Source organism: Scomber japonicus, chromosome 17, assembly GCF_027409825.1.
Source record: "Scomber japonicus isolate fScoJap1 chromosome 17, fScoJap1.pri, whole genome shotgun sequence".
Lineage (NCBI taxonomy): Eukaryota > Metazoa > Chordata > Actinopteri > Scombriformes > Scombridae > Scomber > Scomber japonicus.
This window is the reverse complement of record NC_070594.1, coordinates 14,195,027-14,221,883: the sequence shown is the minus strand read 5'-3', so window position 1 is coordinate 14,221,883 and position 26,857 is coordinate 14,195,027. Positions and strand designations below refer to the sequence as shown.

The 26,857-nt window shown below is 40.5% G+C and overlaps 2 protein-coding genes across 4 annotated transcripts in view; one reads left to right on the top strand and one right to left on the bottom strand.

The window, feature by feature from the left end:
• The window catches only part of LOC128377121 (thyroxine 5-deiodinase-like), a 175,118-nt gene that overhangs the window by 21,440 nt on the left and 126,821 nt on the right, over positions 1–26,857 (top strand). The gene's annotated exons all lie outside the window — the stretch shown is intronic.
• The window catches only part of ppp2r5cb (protein phosphatase 2, regulatory subunit B', gamma b), a 33,631-nt gene continuing 7,210 nt past the window's right edge, over positions 437–26,857 (bottom strand). For 2 of the 3 annotated variants that reach the window (XM_053337015.1, XM_053337016.1), the window contains exons 4-16: positions 11,045–11,244; positions 6,774–6,884; positions 6,562–6,654; positions 6,337–6,467; positions 6,169–6,228; positions 5,851–5,959; positions 5,668–5,721; positions 4,764–4,934; positions 4,508–4,635; positions 4,272–4,373; positions 3,663–3,735; positions 3,253–3,369; positions 437–2,534 (exon numbers count right to left, since the gene is read on the bottom strand). In XM_053337015.1, the coding sequence (XP_053192990.1) occupies positions 2,400–2,534; positions 3,253–3,369; positions 3,663–3,735; positions 4,272–4,373; positions 4,508–4,635; positions 4,764–4,934; positions 5,668–5,721; positions 5,851–5,959; positions 6,169–6,228; positions 6,337–6,467; positions 6,562–6,654; positions 6,774–6,884; positions 11,045–11,244 (1,484 nt within the window). In that variant the 3' untranslated portion in view covers positions 437–2,399. Of the gene's footprint in view, positions 2,535–3,252; positions 3,370–3,662; positions 3,736–4,271; positions 4,374–4,507; positions 4,636–4,763; positions 4,935–5,667; positions 5,722–5,850; positions 5,960–6,168; positions 6,229–6,336; positions 6,468–6,561; positions 6,655–6,773; positions 6,885–11,044; positions 11,245–15,933; positions 16,204–26,857 lie in introns of those variants that run through there. The other variant, XM_053337017.1, reaches the window with a different exon arrangement.

Here is a 26,857-nt window from a genome sequence, read left to right as displayed (position 1 = left end):
CATCCTTTTCAAAGAAAAAGAAAACAAAGCTTATGTGAAATGAAAAAAGCTCCAAAGAAGCCAATATTAAAGCCATTTCAAGAAGAACAACAGTCACCAATGGGACACCTGCACTGTGTTCCTGCAGCAACCGACAATCAGAGGATGCAGATTACTGAAGGGATGGAGTCAGGTTTTTTTTTTTTCCTTTTGTCAAATCCACTGCAAAAGTCTTGGTGAATGTTGTTCTTCAAGATAAACATACAGAAAACATAACAACATGGCTGCAGTATTATTTACAATTTGCACATTCAGTTGAAACACTGACAAGAGGTTCTGCAGGCAAAAGAAGGATAAAAACCACAACAGAAAAATAACTTGCAAGCATCCAGAAGCAGATCAGACACGTTATGTCCAAAATGACAAGCCCTGCAGAGTAGTAGGCTTTTTAGGAGGTGGGGGCAGGAGGGGGGGTAGGGTGGGGGGGGGGGGCAGAGGGAGACAAACAATGTTATAAATCATAAGTGGAATGGGACAGTGGGGCCACAGAATGGAAAGTTACAATGGGAGGTGACTTCCTCTCCTGCGGAGGCTCGTTGTTATCAACAGGCACCCAGGCGAGGTGACCCCACACGCCAAGACAGACAGCATCACGGATTTCTATTCTTTACTAGTTTGGTATTTTTCAGTTGTGTTTCTGTTTTCTTTCAAGTTTTATCAGGAAGTGCTTCGTCGCTGAAGTGGCTGGGGGCGACCACTCTGCTTCTCCTCTTGAGCTTTACACTACAAACGGACTTTGTAGCTTCAACAAGGCATGTGCTGGAGTCTTGGACACGTCTTAATTTTTAATTCTTATTTATTATGGAAACTGATGTTACGATTTCAAACGCTCTGGTGTTTTAAGTCACCGCTGCTACTCGATTCTCAGTGGAGCAAATATCCCCTTAGACTATAAAAGGCACTGTGAAAAGAAAGGCTCATGTTGGACCTCTTCTAACCAAACACACCTCCACTATGAATCAGTCGAATCTCTAACAAGTGTTTTATAAATAAAAGGGTCTTGCTTGAGAAGAGTAGAAAAAGCGATCGCTACCAGCACAGTTCTCGTAGATTCTGCCCCGGTCTGACTTCTCTCTAGTCACGTTGCGTAAATCCCAGACAAGCAACTAGATCTCTCTGAGCTCTCCTGAGCCTCACATGAATGACAGTGACTTGTACTGAATGCTAATGACCATGTTTAACACACTCCTACAAAGTCTGGATGTACACAGGCAACCAAAAATAAATCCCACAATCCCATTTCATGTCACCAGGGTGGCAAACCAGGCTTAACCCGTAACTCAATGAAACGACCGACTGCTGTTTAAGCCACTGACACACACCGCAACCTGTGTTAACTTATTGCCTAAACAATTAAAAAGATTTTTTTTTAAAGAAAAGAACTGAATTCATGAGAGAAGTTGGCACCGAACTAGGTTTCTACAAAGGATTTGTTCGATTTAATAAAAAAAAAAAAAAACCTGAACCTCTGTCAGGCCAGCACTTTGATGAACACAACTGTGCTGTAATGCTTTTAATCTGGACACACACTACCAGTGAGTCCCAGATGACACTGTCCTGATTAACAGGATGATCAATAAATCTTCACAGCGAATGGAAAATGAACAGCAAGCTCCGAACGGGACAGTTATACTGATAGGGAGTACGTTTCCCTCCGAGAGGAGCTCCTAATATACTATGTAGGAAAGAATATAAACAACTGTCTAGTTTCAATGCTATGAGAAAAATAGCCAATATTAAATATATAGAAACAACTGACTTTATCTCATTAATGGTTGTTTTTTTTAAATTAAACCTTTTTAAAGTCCTTTGTAGGGGTTACAGCTGGGGGCTCATATTATTTTTTACAAGCACCTGACATCTATAAAGAAGAGGCAAGAAGAGAAGACAACTCACACACAGAAAAGAACACCTGAGAGAGATGACCAGAAGGGGGCAGCACAGCCCCCCGAAAAAACACAAACAAGTTGAGAGGACAGAAGAGAGTAAAAAGAGGGGTGGGGCGGGGTTGGGGGTGGGGGTGGGGGTGGGGGGGGCACCTTCGGGGCACGGTGCATGCCGTGGTCATGCAGGACCATCCAGCACCACACACATCTCTGCTGGACAAACAGCAACGTGAGAGAAAGGGACAGTGTGGGGGGCTGGGGGTGTCAGTAAGGACAGAGCACCGCTTGTCCTGACAGGCTTAGATGTGCGGCTTTAGACATTTTCTGTGTCAGGTGGAGGTGGGACTGTTCAGTTCTGTGTTGTGCTGGACTGCACTGAGATACCAGAGTTCAGTTGTGCTGGCCTCTGCGGGCCTGTGTGGTTCCTTTGTGGATGCTGCTGCTGCTGGTTTACGGTGGATCTAGGGTGGTCTCTTAGTGACCGTCGTGCGTTGTAATCATTTCCTCGGCTCTCCGGTGCAACTCCAGGGCTGTGACAGTGGAGATGTCCTTGGGGAGCTCCGATTTCCTCCGCATCAATGGGCGCTCTCTACGCTGATTTCTCTCGATCTGAACACATAGAGGAAGTGGGACAGACGGGATCAATAACATGCAGCACATGCAACTTCCTCACAGTACAGTACTGCGTATGATAAGGAAATAATTGCATGGCGTGAATAAAAACTAACGTGAGCAAAAATCAATATGCAACATTCAAACTGTACAAAGGAGCACATATTTGCAAAGGTGAGCAAATTATTTTGAGGCAATACATTCTTTTCTCGTCTGTCATTTGTTCCACTTAAAGGATGGTAGACAGCTTGGCTGGTTCTTTGTGAAATGGAAGACCCATGTGTGTTAGCGCTGAATAAGCATCTTGGCAGAATCAATTATTCAAGGGGCAGAGTGAAGGAGACTGCTTTTCGTCCAAAAGACCTAAAATATCCTAAAATGTGTAAGCTACAAAAGACACTTAACTTGGTGAGTGAGGGTAAATGGTTTGAAGCCTTATTACATAGTGTGATTATTAAAAAAAACATATGTACATTTTTATGTACATAATTGACTTAAAACTAAAATATCAATACCTTAAATATAAAATTGGCCTAGAATAATTTGTAATAAGGGATATTTAAACTAAGAACACCATAAAATATCTGTAAGAGGGCACAAAGACAAAATTGAAGCTGTTTTGTAAGCACAAGCGTCTTTACACACAGCCCTCACAACACCTACTTCATACAAACATGCATATTTACTGCTATTCGACAGATTCTCCATTCCTTACCTGTGTGGCCTCCTCCTCTACTGTTTTCTTTAACAAGTTGACGTCTTCTAGCAGTGGCCCGTCCGTCTCCATGTCCATCGGACTGCCTGAGCCTATCGAGTCGACGTACACCAGAAACTGCAAGAGGAGAAGAGGAGAGGAGGAAAAGTAAAGTATAAAGTATCATTGATATGACTTGTCTAGCATGTACAGAATTTAAGGACCATTTAGCTGATATTCTACCTTATCTTTAGCTATTCCAATTAGGGATATAATGTGAAAAATGCCTACAATTCACTGTCACTAGGCTACAATTTAATTGCTTTAATTGCATTTATCACCACCACTGATTGGACATGCACAGAAAACATGGCAGAATATCCCTATGAGCACTGGCCAAGTAGGAATTGTGTTAAAATCTCTTTACTCACCTGTGGGTTTGACTTTGCTAGATTCTCAATCTTGATCCATGCCTCTTCTCTCTCTTTCCATTTGGCTTTCTCTCTGAGACACAAAACAGGACTCAGTCATTAGAGGCAGCTTCAAAAGGAAACAATTACTCAAAAGATACAGTGCCATCACGCATCTGTTAAAACGAAAGTATTTCATGAGTTTGTGGTCCAGTTTACTCAGCCAGTGTACTCATTTTCTTTAAGCATGATTTATGTGTTTGGTCATTTTTTCCTTTTCCCAGTGGGACATTTGTAAGAGAGTGTAAGACCAAGATTAACACCAACAAGAAGATCAAGACAACAATAAGACCAAGAGAGACATAGCTGCACTGGAAATAAGATGTGATATCTCATTGTCAGGCAAGAAATGAGAGCAAACTAAACAACAAATTAGGTCCTGGCATGCAAGGTCCATCATTAACAGATAGGGACATGAAAGGAAGTGTTTTTTCCATTTATTTTTTTGATATTTAAGCTCTAAAAACAAACCAGTCCAATAATGTGTTTTATGTCACAAAAAGACAAAAAAGCAGAATGTAAACACATACAAACATATCAGTTAGCAGCACCAACAGATCTGTGTCTTACTTGCTTTTCTCTGCCCTGAACTGTTGGGTGCAGTCATCAAACAGCTTCTGGTTCATCTCCATAAAGAGCTTCAGAGCGTTGTAGATCAGTCCGTGGATCGTCCTGCAAACACACACAAACACACACACACACACACACACATTACCATGGGTCACTTAACTCGGTTCCTGGTACTTGGACTTGGTATCATCACAACCCATCATCAGACAGAGAATTAACAAGTATTGTTGACTCACTTGTTCCAGTGGGTCTTGGAGTTGCGGTAGAGGGCTGGGAACATGATGGGCAGGATCTTAGCAGCGTTGTCACTGATCAGACTCATGATGTACTCATTGTTCCAGTAGTACAGAGCTCGCTCTGCCACCTGACAGCACATTATAACAAAGTTACATGTGTACACAGAAAACTTTTAATGGAAAAAAAGAAATACTCAGGATACCAAGATTACTGCTGCACATGTTTACAACAAACATACTACATAATATGTCAGACCTGAAAGTGTGGGCTGGATACGCATTTGGCCAGCTGTCTGAAGAGGGGCTCCATAACTTTGACGAACTCTGAAGGCTCAATGACGTCCAGAATCTCCTCCAGCTCATTGAGGAACATCACTTCTTTTGGACTGTGGGTCTTTGGCCAGTACTTTAACAAAGCCATCACCGTCTGCACACACAGGACAACAGGCTTATTTAAGAACAACATTTGTCCCAACTGTTGATAAAAGAAGCTAGCTTTTTAAAGAAAAGTTTAGTTATTTACTGCACAGGAAGCAAATCTTTCAATAAATCTTTCTTTTAATCACATTTGATCTTTTAATTAAAATGATTCAGTTACATTTCCTCTGGGCTTCATTAAGATTTGAATAAAGAACCATTCAGGCAATCCTAAAGAAATAATAAAAGTATCAAGAGTGAATGAAGAATAAAAGAGTGCTCTGTCTGAAAGAGCAGCACCAACAGTGAGTACTCTGTCTGTCTCTGTGGCCACTGGCTAGACAGCCAGTTTATATTGGTTTATATGAAACATCACCATGCCGAAACCTTCATCAGGTCATGTGGGGAAAATCTTTTTATGAGGGCTTGGAAGAAAGCATTTCTTCGACTTCAACAAACATTTTAATTTTCATATTTGAATGAATATGGGACACTAATGTAAAGCTACAGAATAATATAAAAAACTCAAACATATTTCTGGTGGTCATCAAAATATACTGCACATGAGCTGTTGAAAAGTCATAGTACAACTCAGCATACTAATGAAGTATCAAAGAGTAGACTTTGGCAAGGGACTCCTTGGGTTCATGCAGACATTAACTTATCTTGAGCAGGTGGGATGTTTGGGGATAATTCAATCAACAGTATTAATAACATAACAACATCAATAAATCTAATCTTACCGGTTCTGTGAGGGTGCTATCCTTCTCTAAGAACTGTACCACACAGTAGGCCAGCTGAGAGAGAGAGAAAGACAACATAATGTTACCACTTCCAACAGCAGCATTATAAACACTGATGTTAAATCATCTTGTTTATTGCAGAGAAAAGTGTAACATGATATTTCAGACTGACAGAGTGGTTACCTGTGGGTGATAAACGCTAAGAGATTTGACTTTGTGTAAAGGCAGCAGAACTTTCAGCAGGAAAATCTTGTGCTCTTCTTTCAATGGTAATGCAAATCCATTGATTATACTGTAAAGAGAGAGGAGGCTATTATTAATCAGTGGTACAGTTACACTTATGAGCTTGACTCCAACTGACTCCAGAAACACCAGAAAAGGTAAAACAAGGACTATACCTATTTATATCAATATAATTAATCTTTTTACAACTGCAAACTGCATTCAGAAACACATAAAGCAAAAATATCTTTGTGGTTTCACCTCTCAGGAAAACCTTACCTGCCTAATATTTCCAGTAATTCAGCTATTCCATTATGATGTTCAGTCTCATAAATGAACCTGAAAAACAGCAACAGCAGAAACATGGTGATACATGATAATAGTACTTTAAACAAAATACCGTCCATCAGTCACAAACACATATACACAACTTAACCACGCACTTACCTATAAAATATGTTGTTAATCTGTTTCCTAATGTATGCTCGCAGGCCCAGGAACTTGCCGTATATGCGATGCAGAGTAGTCTTTAAAAAATCTCTTTCCCTTGGATCTTCACTGTCGAACAGTTCTAGGAGCTGTGCATAAAAAAAGGTTATTAAGACATCAAATAGAAAGACCATCTTAAGTTTTTATCATTATATATTACAACATTTATTACAATGTCTTTACCTGCATTACAAACTTCTGGTCAATATACTTTTTGGCTATGTTTGGTTGAAAGTCAGGCGACTCTAAGAACCGTAGGAAGAATTCATAGACGAGCTGTGAAAGAAAAGCAGATGTTTAAAAACTCAAAAGTAACAGGATTTATAATCATCAGCTTGTAGACAATAAGCAATATTTTTTCCAAGAGCGTGAGTGTATGTGTGTGTGCTGTGCACCTGTAGATGTGGCCATGCAGCCTCTAGCGTGGGCTCATCTTCCTCTGGGTCAAACTCAGCACCCGTGGGGTTGGATGATGGCGGCAACGCCCTAAACATATTCACAGCAAACTGTGGAGAGACAGACAAAGACAGATCAATCCACTGATGATTCACAGATTTTCAGTTAAGACTAAAGACTCATGATATCGTGCTTCAAATACAGACACAGATGTAAAGAACTATAAAATATACATAACAGAAAATTCTCTTTAGTCTGTTAACAAACAACTGAATGTGCCTCAAAAAGGGAGAAAAGAAATCAAGCAATCTGCCAACATTTACTGTGGCTTAACATGAAGACTTCAGAGTTCTGTTTACTGATGAAATCCAAAGAAACAAATTTCAAATAAATGACGATCAATGAGACCAATAAAAAGAATAAACTTTTTGAAATACAACAATGTTAACATGGAAATACAAAATACTGCCTCCATCAACCAGTCAACCATGTCTGTCCATAATATTTGTAGGAAAGACTTTGAATGAACTTAATAAAATGGTATTTAGTGTATTTTACTTGTATGTATACACCAATAAAGCGGATTCTGATTAAACACACAATTGTAGCCATGACAGTAGATGACGCTTCAGATATAGATGTTGCTCCAAATAAGCTACTAAGTCGAAAAATGTATGCTTCACACTCATCTTCAACCTGGTACATGGTAAATGGACTGTACTTATATAGTGCTTTTCTAGTCTTTCGACCATTAAAGTGCTTTTACACTACATCTCACATTCACACACTCATTCACACATTGATGGTAGCGGCTGCTATACAAGGTGCCAACCTGCTCATCAGGAGGAAGCTAACTTTCACTCACACATTCATACACCATTGGCTCAGCCATCAGGAGCAATCTTGGGGTTAAGTATCTTTCCCAGTGGACGATCCGCTCTACCATCTGAGCCACAGTCGCTCCAACACGGCAGCACTCAAGATCTCTACGATCATCACAGTTTTAAGGTGGACACCAATAAATGTATACTATTTCAACTTTGTGTAAAACTTCACCATAATCAGTGTATGAATTCTTGACTGTAATCGGTGGATGTTTGAAGCTCCCTCCAGGTGTTCCTGAGATTCATTCACAAGGATGGGACGGACAAACATACACTGCACACAAAAAAAAGTCTTAAATGTATGTCTGGCTATTGTTGCTCTCAACAGGTGACTGAGCATCCTAAGTGTGTATTTTAGTGAACACACCTCCTTTTACCCACAATCTGTATTACAAACACATTTTCTATAGTGCACAGAAACAGCTGCTATTGCCAAACCCTTGTAAATATTAGCTCTGGCTGTAAAGTTTGCCTACTCTACCTGTCACTTTGACAACCAACGCTTGCTTCGAAAACACATCTGACAGCTGAAATAATGAAGCTGATGGAGAAACTCTGAAATCCATCATCCGCAGTATAGTTGTTCATCATCAATCATCTATCAGACAATATTATCACTAATAATCAAAAAGCTGTGTGAGGCAATTAATTACCAAACAAACCTCAATTCAGTTGGCTGATACCCCGCCCCCTACCAAGTGTCACCTGTCAATCAAAATCACCACCTCTACCAGAAACATGGACGCTAGGTCTCAGAGCTTTCTGCCGCTAGCTCAGCGGCTAGCTCGGCTAACTGGCTAACTGTAGAGTAGACTGCAGTAGTAGTAGTGTGCGCTGAATGTATTTCTACCTCTACAGCAGCAGGGGCGGGTTTGACTTTCAGACCCGTCCACTAAATCCTGAACACAGAAATCTTGAAACAGAGTTTGTGAAGCCTAGCTCCACAATTCAAATCTAAATGGTTGAAATGCTTTTTACTCCTTTTTTAGAAATACATTTATGACCTATTTAATGTGTTTAGAAGAAAATGTCTGAATTCACTTTACACGGTCTTTAAGTGCTAAACACATGGTCCAAAACGGTATGTACAGAGATACAGTTTGTCAAATTTACATTTACCTTATCTTAATCCATCTCTACCCATCTTAATAATCTGTATTTAATGTGTTAAATAAGAAAAATATTGTATTTTCCTAAAATGAAACAAGAAAGAATGTTACGTGTCACTTGCAATACCATTCCTCTGTCTGAGAAGGATCCATCTATTTTCCCTCCAAATCTCACTTTCCAGTAAGCGCCTCCAGAGTTTAGCTGGCCAGAGGTCAAAACACACTCACCATCATAATTATATTCTTAGTAGAAACCATTTCTTACTTCCCCCCCAGAGAGACAGGACTAACAACAACTGCTGTCGTGTCATCCAAAGTTCTGCGAAAATATTGTTTCTAAAGCTTCAACGCTGAAGCATCAAACATGTCCTGAAAGAAACAAGTGCTCGTGGGAGGAAATAATGTGTACAGCCTTAACATAAGAATACACTCTTTATGGCTATAGAGGAGTTTGTCATGTCAATCTCCACACTTTGATGATGAAAGCCATCAGTAGACTTCAAAGAGTCCTTGTCTTTAAGGGGGCAAGGGGAAGGGGCTGCCAGGAATAAGAGCATATTTTCATGCTGATTTGGCAGCTCGGTTGCATTTTCTGCTGCATTGATCAAATAAAGCCACGACAAGGAGGATGGGGGGAAATTTGCACCTTGATCATCTGCAGTTTACCATGTGGCATTGAGGCAGGGCTTTGATTAACATCAAAGGCTTTTTTAAATTTGGCTTGGGAGAGCATACCTGGCACCGTGAACACATCCAGGCCACAACCTGAGAGGGACCAATCTCTAATAAATATACAGTAGGAGCTCAATGACAGCCAAACGGCCCACTGAATGGGACTGTTTCAGATCTGCACAGGTAGGAACTACAAGAGACTGAGGTTTAGAGATCTTACATGGGTTAGCAATCTTCAGGCAAACACCACTAAGTGACCACTTTAGGGAAACTAAAATAAATGGATCACTTGCTGGCTTATCAATGATTGAAAGAATAACAGAGTTAAGTTTTTGTGACATGGATCTTTGGGTTGAAACTGAGGTCAGCGGTGCTCATGTGAGTTACTTATGACTCAGTCAAGAGCCAAAAAAAAGTCTAAATAGGTCCAAAAACAGAATTGAATTAATTAAGTGATGTACATTGGAGGCTTCAAAGCTTCCAAGAACTGAACAGACGATAAAAGAAAACTCATCTCACCTCAGTAAGACATGACAATTCATGAAAATGTAACTGAAGAATTTATGCACTTTAGGATGAGACACTAGTAGAAATGCACAATATGTTTCATGGAGTTTTACCATATTTATATGAAATAGGGTTAGGGTTAACCCCTGCATCATGAGCCCATTTCATCCATTATGACGACTATGGCTGCAAACTTACAGTATGACGTTTTTCCACTATACAGTTCTAGCACTACTCGGCTCGACTTGTTTTGCTTTTTTTGCGTTTCCACTAGGATAGTACCTGGTACCTGGTACTTTTTTAGTACCTGCTCTGCTGAGGTTCCAAGCGAGCCGAGCCGATCCTAAATGTGACATCAACAGACTGCTGGCCACTGATTGGTCAGAGAGTCTTCACTGGAAGAGTCATGAGCCCACACAAGAATCAAATACTGGCAACAGCGTTACAGCCATAAGGCTCAATTTTATTGCTTTGTGTGTGACAGAAAGCCACATACAGCAGCAAGTACACCATCGCATCCGTGTCCTCCATTGTTTATGTGTTTGTGTCGTGTATAAAACAAAGTCACGGCATTTTCGCTCAGCCGTGCTATGACGGCCCCGCCCACATTGAGTAGGTACTATTGTAATGGAAAAGGTCGTTCCTGGTACCGTACCAAGCCGAGCTGAGTCAAGCAAAGTGGTGCTAGAAATGTATAGTGGAAAAGCGCCATTACTTATTTACCTTTCATTTGTAGGCTAACAGCAATAGTGTGAATAATGGCTAACAAGAACTTTTTGGCTATTTTGGGAATGTTTAATGCACATTTTATGATGCTATCTGAGATGCAATGACACAAAAATCCCATCACATACATCCCATAGATGTATGTGAGTTAAATCCCTAGACAGAAAGCAAAAACAAACCGCAGATATTTGAGCACCTGCCTAAAAAAATCAATGATATAAAGATATTTTTGAGAATTTCAACTGATTGCAAAGTCAAGTAATGGGATATTAAAACCAACACGTAACCACAGGGTGTAATAAATAAAAGAGGCCACCTGTTGCTTTAGAGAGCTGTTGTTGTTATGCTCAATCACAAAAATATTATACTGACCATGTGAACCACCTCTGGGTAGATGGGTTCGGTGATGACATTCCTGTTGTGGGTAATGTACTCCACCATCTCGCTCAGCGCCGCCCGTTTCACCTCCTTCCATTTCAGATCGCTCAGTGGGTCCGACACAAAATCGAAGAGTACGCAGCACTGCCGCAACTTCTGGATGAAGAGCTTCTCCTGCTCTGCGGGGGGAACATCTAGCAGACAGAAAGGGAAGGAAGGTGGGAATTAAAAGGTCAGCCATGTGTGAAGATTAATTTTGTTCTCCTTCATCAGTGAACAGACACGAACTCTTCATAGGACAGAATAATAATCCTTCATATCACCTGAGAGAGCAGCTGTGCAATTATTCACTCAAGGTGATAGCATTGTCTGTGTAGCCGCCATGGAGCAACATGTTATTATCACACACTGTGAACTGGCAAAACAATCACTCACTGATCAAGTATCATGTACATCACATCATCCGACTGGCAGCTACAATGAAGAAGTAAATGTGTGTCTCAGGGCTAAAAAAGGGAATTGTTGCTTCTTTATTTTAAGCACTTTAAAAAGGGACAAGTCAATCAAAACATTTCCCAAAACACCATACAAGACTAAAAGAAAACCAAAACAGTGATGGAGAGAAAAAGTAATGTAACAGAATGAGTCACAGAAAATCAGCACAAGTTAGTTCAAGCTTACTTGAGCTTTTTTAAACAATGCAGTAGTGTATTTACATTACTAAATCTCTGATCCATTAGTGCAGTTAAGGACTTGTATGGCTTGGTTCATTACTACAGTAATCATTGTCATAAATCAGTATTAAAATCTTTTTCTTTTTTCTTCCTCCATCCTCTCTCTGGAATAGCCACTGATAATTAGTTTCAAAGCTTCACAAGGTATTTGGGTTCACTACAGCTTGACTTCACTGAAGACTTCATAAATCATTATAAATCTTTTTTTTTTTCTTTTTTTTGGTAACTTGTGCAAAATTACTGTCAATGAGCCAACATCTGTTCTGTGCCAGCATGCATGCATCATTATCACAGCTGTGTCATATAAATCAACCCACGCCAAGTTTTTAAAAATCTGCAAAATACAGAGCTTTACATGGCAGTGATGGGCTGAACCAGCATTGTGTGAACTCATTTGGCAACAGTCAGATGTTCATTTATATGTAAAAGTTATTCTATTTCTAATTAAATAAACAAATCATTAATATAATAATAGTGTGTTAAACAGGTAGGTTGTGAGCAAATCAGCATTTTTCTGCAACTCTCAGATTCTTTGATAGTCAGCGAGGAGCACAGCAGCTAAATAAAGATGTACCAGAGATTTTTGTTCAGCGCTTTGGAACAGTTACAAGTCTACTCCCACAGGACCTGAAGGGCTTTCCCAAGTTGTACATCAAAATGTTTCAGAGCCATATTCAGGTCTAAGGCCTTGTGGTGTTTCATAAACAAGTAAAAGAACTTTAAACGTATGTGCGCTCTCTCTCTCTGTTTCTTGTCAAAGCTCAGGCAGCAGCAGAGTCTGACTAAAATCAGTCTATGTATTGCTCCGAGAGAGTTGTAATAATCATACACACAGCAATGGGACATGCCGACACGAACTGTTAGAAATGACACAAGCTGTAGAGAAACAGCTCGTCCTGTAAATTATTTTTCATTAGTTTGTCAAGATTGTGTCGATACAAAATGTTCCCTCAAAACCAAAAAGCATTGCAACGGTGCTCATTAGTGACTTAGCACAAAATGTCACCTTTATAAAAGCACACCTGTGGGGCAGCATTAATTAGTTTGTCACAGTCTATGATTTTTGAGCCAGTCTTGTCTCCACATTAACAATCTACATGTGTACATCACCATGGTGACCCTAGGCAAAGACAGGACTTTGGACCAGAGGGGTGACCGCTGCTTAATCAGAGATGCAGGCAAACTGCTTCTGTGCTGGAGTCATACGTGGCTGATTTACTCAGACAAAGAAAAATGTGGAGAATACAGACAAAAATAAACAAATTAATCAACACTTTATCTACAGCACAACATTCATTTAAAAGATGGAAAAAGTTGATTTCCGTGTCTTCAGGTAATTTCCCTTTCCTCTAGTGAAACATGATGTTCTTGCTACATTTAAGAAGAGATAATATATTCACTGGAGGAGTACATCACACAACCCCAACTATACAGACAGCTTGCACGAAACTACCCCAACTATACAGAAAGCCTGCACAGACCTTTAACCACAAACACCAGCGACAAACCAAAAACAACCACCCTGTATTCTGACGCTGTGATCCAACACAGCAAACACCACTTCTTCTACAGGTACTAATACTTAACGGGAAACAGATACTTACTTAATTACAGATATAATTTGCATACTCCAGTTATCAGAAACATAATACAGAAAAATAACAAGTATCTTGCTGATATTATGGGTAAACTTTTGTTGACTATTTAAAAATAATGAGACAAAGTCTCAGCTATCAGATTTATCTCAAAACATGCAAAATTATTAGTAACTTTTGCAATGAAGAAATTGCAGACACAAAAATCTCTAATGATTATAGATTTGCAGCATTTTCAGAGCAGCCCTCTTTTGCATATTATATGTACGGCATACAGAAGCAGCTCTGGTGAAAGATGTAATTACTCAGCACTAGTAAGATAAGTCAATTCGTAGAGATCCTGCACTGTACGTTGTCCAGTCTCCCACACAGGCTGGAACCTGAACCTGGGTCTGGCGGCACCATCAGATGGACTTTCCCTACTCCTCCGGGTTTCTGAGTCACAGCAGCTGAGCTCTGCTAAGTATTCACAACGCTGTTACCTGTGTGCAACTGTAAATTACATAATCTATTTTTCTCTAGGTTATTTTTTGATTTCTTTAACCACAAATATTATACACGGATCACTCCCAAAAAAATACTAGAGTTTCTTGAGGTGGTGGTCGAGGCGTCACATTACTTATTCTTATTGAGTTTAAATCAGCCGTTAGGTCTTCTTCAGGGTTTGCTTGTGTTGTGAAGAATAATACCTCGGAAAAAATGGAGGAGTCAAGCCAACTTCTTATAAAAACACTTTTGTGGCTATATACAGACTCCATGAAGAATAGTGAGAATACTCTAAGTAGCTCTGCAGTAACATCAGTCCCTCTATCCAGTCTACTAGTCACAAACAAGATCTAATCGACCGCATCAAAAAGGTCAAACAGCTGGCAATTTGCTTACTCCTGAGCTTTGGCTACCACATCCGCAGAGAACCCTAATGGGGATCTGTTTAATGTTTCTGCGCTGTGTTTATTTAAGAAACACTGAATTATATATTCTTCTATTTGATCTTCTTTTCCAACAAGCTGCATTTTTTGAAAACTGTGGAGCAGCTGCCACAGGAGTCACATAACAATTTTAGGGGGAAAACTTGCTACTACCTTCTGCGTCAATTACTGTGTTATCGCCCCTGACTGCTCCCTCTTTAGCAGCTCTGTAAAGTCAAAGTGGAAACAAATCTACACACACACAGACACACACACACACACACACACACACACACACACACACACACACACAATGCAAAACCAAGCCAGTAGTGAATCATCAGCTTGGAAGCTCTTTAAGTTTATTAAGTAATCGAAGGATAATAGGATAATAGGATAATAGGTCGTTTTAAGTTAAATCCAGGTATCTGTGGTATCTATGGAAGCTATTTGTGCAGGTTACTAACAAGCTGAAACATGGGTCCACCCACGAGCATCTCATCTCATCCCCTGAGTGTGAAGAGGTCTACCAGCTCCAGTTACACAACAGCACTAGGGTTTCTGAACAGACCTAAAATATTAAGAGACATGCTGTGACACTAAAGACTACACACACCGGCTTCTCTGCATGGATGGGCAAATAACCTTTACTCATCTGAAGGCTCCAGCTTGCACACAGGAAACCGGTTGCGGACAAGAAAAAAATTGCTCCGAGGTACAAATCCTGAATCACACAATGTTAAGTTTGGCACCGGTAGAAACTGCTTTGTACATACTACAACCAATATAAATGTATAAATGTTGACAGGCATCTATCAGCTGATATTTGGCCACCATAAACCAAATTCTTTTAATCATCATGTAGTATTTGACGCCTCACAAGTCACAACATAAGACTAACATTTCGGTGCTAGTAGCGAGTGTCTGTTACAAATGCTTCATGTTTGCATGTAAATGTTGCAAGTTTGATTGCAGAAAATAATAATGCAATATACAAAAGAAAGATAAGCCTTGAACTGGTGACACTGCAGCATTTATACTAGTCTAGTGATAGTTTCTGTTTTCCCTGCTCAGTCTGATACAGTTTAAAATGCTGCATGTGTGTGTGCTGAGTAACTCAGAAGCCTGCTAGAGATTCAGCAAAAAAACAAGTAGTAGTATTCAAACTTGTCAAGTGACACCAGATACTCAGGTACAACACAATGCAGACACACCAACAACAAGCTTTGACCTCACTTCCTATGACATCAGCAGTCTTGATGGGGGGATGGGAGACTCAAAAACTAGCACTCCTAACTCTCTCGCCCTCCCTCCTTCCCTGCTGAGGCTAAACTATGCGATGCCTTGGCAAAAAACCCTTCCTCGTTTGACACACAAACACAATCCCCCACTTCCTCTTCCAAAAACTATTACTGCCACCAACCAGTAAGAGGATAAGCACGCTCAGTCTTTTGCAGGAACTTTTTCAGAAAAGTCAGCTGACGCAAAGATTTCCTGCTCTCTACGGCATTATGATTAGCAGCTGCAGTTACTGAATGGTAACAACATTCTTGTCCATCTCCCCCTTGAAACACACACACACACACACACACACATACACACACAGAGAGAGAGCAGTACAGGAGGCAAATTTCCTACTCTCTCACCTCTAAAATGCATGAGGGCCACAGGCTGGAAAGGCCCATTGGAGCTCGGTGCATCCAGAACCATCCCACTGGCAGCTCTAGTACATGCCAACATCAGTGAGCTGAGGCAGGAGACAGGGGAGAAGAGGGCAGCCCGGGCTAAGGCGAGGAGCCAGCCTCCATTTTAGCACGAACACTCAGAGCAGAAAATGAAGCTCCCCTGCTGCTGGAGGGAACCAGCTAGTTAGTGATGTCATCCCCCACAGCAGCCGCCTGGTTGGCTGGCCGCAATCACATGGGCTGGCTGTCAGAATAAATAAACATGAGGGAAGGGATTGGCTGGTGGGCTGAAGGGGGAAAGGGGGTGGGTTTGTTGCTGTGACTGGAGCAAGAGACAGCTACATCTGTCGAGAGTTTAAAAAAAAAAAACTACAGATCTGACATCGGTTCAGCTTGTCAAGAAAAGTATAGAAATAAAAGGAGGAGGAAATAAACACTGCTGACCAACATGCAGGCTATTTGTCGTTTCTCATTCACAGCTTTACACCCAGCAACAAACCTCAAAGCCACTCTTGAAATAACAACTTTGAACATTCAAGAGCAACGCAAGTTTAATATGTTGAAAATAACACATCTATAACCACAAGTCTTAAACATGTAAGCCACATGAAAAAGTGATGAGAATTTCACTTTAATATAAAAAATAGCACCTGAACGTAACAGGTGAGCTAGAAACCTACTGCTTAGTTTGTGTCTGACACTGCTCATCAGATAAGATGAGCCTTTTTTTTTTACTTCTGCAACAGTCTGTGTGTGTGCATATGTGCTTGTGTTTTTTTTGTATGACAGATGGCTCTCAGCCTGAGCCCAGGTGTATGTGACAGAAACAGGAAGGCAGGAAGTCTCAATGTGAGCAACACAGGATGTGCATATGCAGTGAGCAGCACTCTGTCTGTCTCCACAGCGCTGGGGACAAAACCTTGCACTGTAAGGGCTGTACAGGAAAAGGGCGAATCTACAGCCATGCAGACAGTTCAAGGCAATAAAATGAGACTTTTGTCTGATTAAACAAGTCCTTCAAATAGAGATGAGACATATTGATAAATAAATAAAAAGCAAGTAACAAGATAATTCTTGCATTGCTCTGCAAATCATTTAACCATTGCACCCAGTTAGGCAGCAGGGTTGAGTCATAATGTGCATCTAGACATTGCACAGTCATGGCAAACTACATAAAATCACTTAATCACCAAACCCCAAGTGTACACTATGTGCCATCATGCTGCAAGGATGGTGAGAATTAAGGGCGGAGGCACAATGGTTTCCACGAATGCCTTCTGCCTCCTAAACTTAGTAAGTTTATCTATGTAGTACAGTTTAACCACAAGGCAATTTAAAGTGTTTTACATTTAAAAAGGCATCAAGACGATGTAAAAGCAACATGAGGTACATAAAAAGGCATTTAAATACAATTCAATTTAAATAAAAACAAGCTAAAATATAAAGTTACAGTGTAGTTAGATATTAATCAAAAGGCAGCAGCAAACAGAAAAGTCTTCAGCCTTGATTTAAAAGAAGTTGAGAGTTTAAGCAGACGTGCATTTTTTTTGGAGTTTATTCCAGTTATGTGGTGCATAAGAACGCTGCTTTTCCATGTTTAGTTTTGACTCTGGGGACAGAAAGCAGACCTGTCCCAGATGACCTGAGAGGCCAGGATAGTTCAAAACACAGCAAAAGATCAGATATGTATTTTGGCCCTAAACCAATGAGTTTCATACTCCAAACAGCAGTACTTCTTCAATCAATTCTTTGAGCAGTCCTTCTATACGGATAAACAGCTCAATCTTTTTTGCACAAAAGACGTTGCTGTACAATCACAGCAATGCGATTCAGGTCCAAGCTCCTCCATGTGAACACCAACTTTATGTAATGTGTTGGGGAATAATTTTTTAAAAAGCTCTATCAGCTGCGTCTTTAGAGAGCACATCTGTTTTATCACATATGAACGTGTCACAGCTCCTCCATGTGGTTTGTACTTCTGCTTTGGAGGTGTTGATGCAGTTCAATAGGAGATATAACATTAGCCTGGAGCATCTGACTCTGCCTGTGTCGGCTAGTATAGCTGCTAATCCCCCTACTAAGCGTTCATTTCTCATATATATGCATGATATAGATCGAGTGCAGAACTGGGCTTTATTTTTTTGGTTTTTGTCTACACTTGAAATCATACAAACTGATGCTAGAGCTAATCTTTCCTTGAAATTGTGGACTTCAAACTTTAAGAAAAATCTAGACAAGAGAAAGAGAAAGTCTGACTAACTGACTGACTGTTAACACTGAGAGTCTAGTCAGAGTGTATAAAGGGCTCTTTTCTTGTCATTCTGCTCTAGAGTCATGAGTCAACCCCCAATCTGAAGATCTGTTGTTCTGACCAAGACAAGACAATGCTAAACACACCCACTCGTCACAAATACTCTCCAAATGCTTCTTTGGCACGTGCATTCATCAGGCTTGAGCTTTTCGCTGTGTCTGTGCTATTTCTGGCAGTGGAGAGAGAGTGAACTTGTGAGGCATCATGAGTCTGTCCAGAATGAGATGGAGAGCTTGCTTGTGTTATAGCTTCAGAGCTTCCTCTAAATTCACTGTTGGGTGCTTCATTTAAGTAAAAAAGGTCTGCTGATCTTCCCGTCGCAATGCCTTGGTCTGCTGTTATAAGCCCGTAAGGCATGAATCTATTTGGAGGAACAGACCCATCGTCACAGCTGAGAGGACACGCTCTTTTAAACGGCAGCAGAAATTTAATTTCTCCTTTAGCAGCTTCCAAGGATAGAAATGTAGCTCTAACTGTATCTATAGATAAATTTTTATTCATCTACTCACTTACTTATGAGTGATTTATTCAAATGAGTGAAGTCATGTTCATTATTGCTGCTCTGTATTACTTTAACATAGAGTGAAGAAATAAAGGGGCAGCTCATATTCTCAGCTGCTATTTCTAATTTCATGTTGAGACTCGGCCAATCACAATCAAAAATGTAAATAGTGTACAAGTACAAACACCTGTGACCACATGACTGCTGGCAGAATACACTCACTAGAAATTAACACAAATGGTGCCACTGTGTTATTAAGGGACAATTTATCATAATGGTTGCCACTTTTAATTTGGGTGATTCTAGCTAGTGGCAAGAGGACTGTGTGTTTGTGTGTCTGTAAATGAATATGTATTAGTTTTCATATAATGTGGCCTATTGTGGATTACAGTTTAACTATCTCCTTACCTATCAATTTTAAACTGCTAGCTGTACATTCAACTCTCTACAATCAGAAAGAGATTAGAGTGAGATTAACACTTTGATAAAATCTGCTTGGGTGGGTACAAACCTTCCTCAGCAGGCCAAACAGATAATGGGACTAATGCAAGAAATGTTTTGGATTCGTTTACGAAACCTTTCCTTTTGTTCAGTCTGATGAATGCCACCTGTTCAGAAGGGGGTGCACCTTACTTACTACTTGTTCATCATTAGCATAATTGACAAATCTTCAACCTCAATATACGGTTAAATATAGATATGTTTCACTTCAATTGTGTAAAATTTTCATTCACAAAAATGTCACTCAAGTGTAAAAAGAAGAATTTCACACCACAGATTTTCAAGTCGTGCTGCCAGAAGTCAGCAGACAAAATCACAACAAATTCACCAGTGCCAGTGTCAGTATTCAAGTGTACAAATGACCCGAAAAAAAAATTACAAAATAGTAATAAGTGAACTACAGCGATGCATCATTAGAGCAGCGTTCTACTGTGACAGAAATAAAGATGGAATATGCAGTCTGATATGAAGTTAGATACTAAAAACGTCTTGCTATAGCACAGTGGCCCATGGCTAATATGAGAGAGGCAGTCAAGTGGAATGTGACAGTCACAGACATATTAGACGAGAGAATATTAAAGCCTTCAGTAGGTGGTGTGACACTGTTGTAACAGGACAGAAACCTGCATTAAGATGCGGAGGAAACTGTTGTGAGAGAATTTCTCTAACAAGTATTAAAACGTGCTGAAATATGCCAATAAAAATCATAACATCTACAAAACATCTCACAGTAAATTGGCAAAACATGATGATGATGATGATGATAATACAGTGAACAGAATATTAATTATGCACTAGGTTTGTCTTAATTATATATTTTACTTGAGTTAATTTCACTATCATATTTAAAACACCACCTTCAATCAAATTAAGGCTAAATTATTTCAGGTCAAATTAAGTGTTTTAGGGCGTATTCACACCAGGAAAGTCCTTTGGTCCGCTTGTTTAGTCCGGACCAAAATACAATGTTTCTTTTTTGGTTTGGTTCGGTTCCTGTTCACATTGCGCTTTTCGCAAGTGGACCAGAATTTGTCAACAAACCCACGTGTGTGCAAAGATCGTTCAATCATTGGACAAAAAGCTCTGGGGTCGGGGTAAAGCGGTAAGGGAAAAAAGGGGGGAAAGCGCCGGTTAAAGTAAACAATCATGGACGTCCAGCAGCGCGCTGCACTCGTTGTGCTGATGTTAATTGCAGTCATTCAGTTGCAAACGTTTCAGGCGCATTTGGAGCAACACCAGCTTCTGGTGCAACGTCAGTTTTACGATGTGCTGTTCCGTATGTTGCAATATCGACGGAGAAGTGCTGCGATGCTGAGAAGGAGAGCCATTAGCGCGAATGGCACGCTCACCGCAATGATTTTGGCTAGAAGACGGGCGCGGTGAGTTGCTATGCTACCTGATGCAAATGTGTGCGCCATCAATGGCTCAGGCAATTAGATGGCATCTCCGTGTAGGCTATCTCTGAACCCCAAGACACTAAGCTATTAGTTTGGCTGTCCATAAACAAACTCCAAGCGTAACCGGCGTGCGCCCTGTGCGTAAAAGGGTTGAACCATATATCATTACGCACACGGCATTTTGGTACACGGTTGGTTCTTCTTCGACTTGACATATGACTTATACCAAAATAAACAGATAGATAGATAGATATGGCCAAACAAAAAAATATGGTTATATGTAATAATAATAATAATAATAATATTAATAATAATAATAATAATATGGTGTCAGCTTTCATTAGAGACCAAGATTTTGATTGTAGGCAAAGGGGATGTGAAGTTATAGGTGTTTGATTGTGGTTATACAGCTTTGGTAACCATGGTAACCAAGTGTCCATTTGGAGTCTCCAAAAAGGACCTGAGGAAAACACATGGACATACCTGTTGAAAAATAATTCTGAAAAATTCATCTTTTGGTCTTTTGACTCCAAATTTGGACTGCATGAAGCCAAGACCTGTGGCTGTGGCCTCATTGTGTCTATATCCTGCTGAGAGGAATGTCTGTACACATGTCATTGTAAAGGCAAACCTATGGGCGAGTAAACAACCCCATCATTGTAACCTCTGCCACTCTTTGTCAGTAAGTCACAGAATCACACAGACACTTTTACAAGACTCCTGAGAGTGTTTCCTTTCCAATGATACCAGACACATCTCTGAGTCTCAAACTATGTGGGATCTGTGCTGCTCACAACTTGGGCATGTCGTTTAGGCTAACAGCATAAAAAACAGGGGCGTGTGTTAAGTGATTAAGCAGATGCTACTTTTAGGAATATTATGGCATTTATGGCTGTTATAAATTAATGGATGATGAGGCAGCACACGAATATAGTCTAGCAATACCAAGGTGAGAGATGGACCTGTATTAACAACCTATTTCCTTTTTTATCAGGAGAATCTGGGTTGATCGTGGACGCTCCCATGATTGGTGGCCAAAAATTAACAATCATTGGAATGACATAAAGTGGTTAAAGAACTTCAGGATGCGTAAAGCTACTTTTAATCATCTCTGCGGCATCCTCCGACCCCATTTGACCCGTGAGAACACCAGGTACAGAAGGCCTCTCTCTGTAGAGATGAGGGTTGCAATTTGTCTGTGGAGGCTAGCGACTAATGTGGATTTCAGGTCCCTCTCCCACCTCTTTGGTGTTGGTACATCCACATGCTGTCTCATCTCCCAGGAAGTTATAACTGCCATAAATGCCATCTTGAAGCCACTGTACCTAAAAACACCCTCTGCTGAAGAGTGTAGAGCTACAGTACAGGCCTTTAGAGATAAATGGAGATTCCCCCAAGTTGCTGGAGCCATTGATGGCACACACATTTGCATCAAGGCTCCACCAGACACACCAGCGGACTACTTCAACAGAAAAAGCCACTATTCTGTGATCCTACAGGGTGTAGTAGACCACAAAATGAAATTCTGGGATATTAATATTGGACAGCCAGGACGAGTGCACGATGCTCGAGTTTTTGCTCTTTCCTCTTTGTTTGATCGGGGCCAGAGGGGTGCATTGCTTCCACAATTGACCGAAACATTTGAGGGTGTTGATGTGCCTCTAGTAATTTTAGGAGATGCAGCCTACCCTTTACTGCCCTGGCTTATGAAGCCATTCCGGGAGACGAGAGCAACTCAGGAACAAATTAATTTCAACTTCCGCCTTAGCCAGGCAAGAATGACCGTGGAGAGGGCCTTTGGGCGCCTCAAAGGTCGCTGGAGATGTCTCCTCAAACAAAATGAAACACACATCACTCAGGTCAGTCAAGTCATCTCAGCCTGTTGTGTGTTACACAACTTTTGTGAAGCACATAATGAGGAATACAATGAGGAGGGAAACATTGTGGAGGAGAACGAAGATGAAATGGATGGAGAGGATGAAGGTCGGAATCCTGTGCATGCCAGAGACCTGCAGGCACATGACATTAGAAATGCACTATGTACATATTTTTCAAGGTTGTAGAAGCAGTTGAGTTTGAGTTGAGCTTAAAGACCTTTATTAGGTTCTAAAATGAAGGCATGTTTGTTTTCACAAGAAACAGCACAAGAACAAATCTTTGTTTGTAACTACACATACATTTTGTAGTAAAGTTCCTGAGTTCTGAACGGAGGACATTATTTTAAAGTGTAAACAACTGAAATGTCATTGAAATAAAAAGGCAAAATCTTGTGCAAACTTTGTTAAAACCACTTGTTTTGCTCAGGAAAAATCTTCCTGGTTTGTAACTACACACACATTTTGTTGTAAACTCCACACTGTTGTAAACTTGTCCCTGAGTTCTGTATGGAGAACCTTATTATGAAATAAAAACATTATAGAAAATAAAATGTAATTGAAATGAAAAGGCAGTGGTTGAAATATTCACATTTTCTTTTCTTCTAGTGCAAACGTTGTTAGAATCACCTAAACAACCAGCCAACCAACAGTCAGCCATGCAATTAACACGGAGAAAAACATTATGAGGTAGACTTTACAAGTCAAAAAAATGCTGACTCTCATTGAATTGGTTTACAATGTGAGACACAGGAGGTGTGTCAGAGGTGTCTTCACCATCTTCTCCAGTTGCGAGTGGCTGCATGGGTGGTGGTACGATGATTGGCTGGTGTGGTAGAGGCCTAGGGGGATGAGGAGCGGACCAGGTGCTGGTTGGGGTTGACCTCATTGGAGCTGTAGGCATCCAATGGGTTGGAGGTGGGTGCTGTGATGGTGGGTGTTGTGGCAGACCAAAAGAGAAAATATTAACCACATTACTTAGAACCTGACTAAACATTTGCATTTGTGCATGTTGCTGTGCCTGCATAGCATTAAAACGTCTTTCGTCTGCCATCTGATTTGACCTCACAAGGTTCTCAAAAGATGTTAGGCGATCTTGTTCAGCTTTATATATATCCTGTAGCTGCCGGTTTTGCTGATCCATATAAGCCTGCAGCCCACTATCAGACAGACCAGCTTCAGCCTTACGCTTCTTTCCCAGATGCCTCCTAGCTTGAGCCCCAGGAATGGCCAGCTTCCCTCTCCTTTGTCCACTCGGCCCAGCACCTATGGGTGAAGCATCACTGTCCTCTGTTTCTACGGATTGTGTGAAAGAAGAATCTGCAAGGCTGTTTGTTTCTGGATCACCCACCCCCTCTGTCAATAAAAAGATAAAAGTAAACAATGTTAAAATTAACTCAAAATAGAGACAAAATGCCTCAGCTGTGGTCTGTATAGCCTAAATTTGAGCCATGTTCAAGCCACTTCTGGTGGCAACATCAGGAAAACCACACACCAACAAAAGTAGGCTAGTATTAACGATAAAATACTACTACTACTACTACTGATGATAATAATAATAATAATAATAAGAATAATAATAATAATAGTTAACCACTTAACACACGCCCCTGTTTTTTATGCTGTTAGCCTAAACGACATGCCCAAGTTGTGAGCAGCACAGATCCACATAGTTTGAGACTCAGAGATGTGTCTGGTATCATTGGAAAGGAAACACTCTCAGGATTCTTGTAAAAGTGTCTGTGTGATTCTGTGACTTACTGACAAAGAGTGGCAGAGGTTACAATGATGGGGTTGTTTACTCGCCTATAGGACGTGCAGGTCAGGAAATGACGTAAACGGACCGTATATGGTTTGTTATTTGTGTTATTACGTTACGTGTTGGACTAAATACATGTTGACATATTGAGGAAAGTATTCCGGTTTTATGGAAACGGATTTCATATTTCAGCAGAATGGATACTTGGCGAGCTGTAGATAAAGTCCTGAGTCATAAGATGATCGTTGTGGATAAAGGGAAGACTTTGAAGGTATGTAGGCATTATAGCTTTTCTTACTTAGCTCAGGGGCTAGCCGAGCTAACCGCTAATACTATTACGGCTGTGAGCAACCATATAAGTCGTGAGTGGTCTTGAATGAATCGGGAGAATCTAAGCTTTCTAACAATGTACGGCATGAATATATATGTTTAAGGGTTGGTGTTTAAAACATTCAGAATAACGTGTGGCTACCTCTTAACATCCGGTCCGTCCCGTAGACGGAACAGCGTGCGTTAAGTGGTTAATAGTAATAGCTGTTATAATTATTATACATACTATAGGCACTGATGTGGGCCTATGTCACTCACCATTTTCCTCAATATCGACATCTCCAGAGAAGCTGCTTGAAGGGGATAGAGCCCTTTGGCCAGCAGAGGTCTCGGGTGTATTGCTCTCGATGATTTCGACCGGTGAAACGATTGGCCTTGTCCCAAGTATCTCGTCTAGTTTGTCATACCACTTGCATTTCTTTTTAACATCCGCAGAACTACCACTTTTGTGCAGGGCATCCCGCACCTTCATGTAGCTCTGTCGGAGTTTCTTTACTTTCAAGCGACATTGTTCAGCGGACCGGTCGAAGTCCTTCTCCCTCATCTTATTGCTGAATATTTGAAATGCATCGGCATTCTTATGTGTGCTTTCTAGCATAGTTTTAATGTTTGCGTCTGCCCAAATATCCATTAAACATTCCGTCTCCTCTTCTCCCCACGTTGATCCACGACTCATTTTCGGCTGCCGGTTTGCTAATGAGGTTTGGAGTTGCTAAGGCGCTAATCAAACAATTATTTCCCACAATGCAGTCGGCTACGAGAGCCTGTTGCGTCCAAAAAGGCATGTGATTATTTATAACTGGGTCGGACCGAGCGCGGTCGCATTCACATATCAAGCGAACCGTACCAGGGTCCGTTTGGAAGCGAACCGAGACCACCTCTCCGACTGGGTCTCGGTCCGACTGTTTGGTCCGCTCCAGAGTTCGATGGTTTGTGTTCACACCAGCCCAAAAGGTCCGCACCAGCGATTTTTTTGGTTTGGTCCGAACCAAACAAGGCAGGTGTGAATACACCCTTACTGTCTCTACAAGAATGGACGACTCGAAAATGTCGATTTTACCAAAGAAAACATTTTAAATATGATGAAATTTGTAAAATGTCACAAATTCTCTTGAAATACTTGTATGTAACATGCAAGGATGAATCTGTCAGTGCAGAACGTTCCTGCATGAAGCTCAGTGAATTTGCATTTGAAATGCTGTTACTTTAACATTTGCATCTCTTTTGATTTTTTATGACTGCTGTTTTTCATTTTATGTGTATATCTACAAGAATCGTGCAAAAAAAAAAAAAAGTCTTCACTGTCCTAAAATCACTGCACGTCATCTCCTGCATCAACAGTTTAATTAAAGCTTGTGAGTTTTGTTTCTTTTTTTTTTTGTATAAAAATGTAATATAAGATGTATGACTGGGGAATTCACTCTCATAAGGGTGTGGGAGGCTTTTCCTCTACCACTAACACCTGTGTGCTGTAGAGGAAATCCTTCCCTAAAACCTGCTGGAGGAGGATGTGGATCGTCCTCATCTTGCTTTCTGTATCTGTCGACTGTATTAAAATAAATATCAGTGTCAGTGATCTGAACAGTGTTCCTGTATAAAGAGGTTTGCTGCTGCTGATGCCTTTGCCTTGACATACTGGTTTGATACATGTTAAGCAAACACGATCACACGCTCAGTGTTTTAAGCAAACAACCTCTTTTTGTTATATTGTGTAATCTGTAGTGCCTGATGCAATATGAAGATTGTTTCCTGAAATCTTTAGTATTTATTGAAATGACAGCTGCAGTAGAAACTACCTTTTTTTTTAATCTTTCTCTTTCTCTTTGTGGGAAACATGTTAGCAAATTCTACATGTTGCTTGGCCTATTAAACTTCTACACACAACCACTATTAAATAATCTGCAGAAACTAATTAACAATATTAATAACAAACTATTTCACCTACCTAGTTTTGTTTGTTTTGTGTAACTATAATATGCAGGTGCAGGTTATATCACATTACTGTCTCACTGTCATTACTGTCTACAAAATGTTTGTTTCTGAACCAACACTGACACAAATATTTCACACACTAACCAGCAGATGGCAACAAACTCTGAGAGAAAGAGAGATGCTTCATGTAGGATAGCTCATGCTTTAAATGAGAACACATACAGAGGCAACAACTGTTGTTCTGAGCTTCTTGGCAAACACATTTACACTTATAATTAG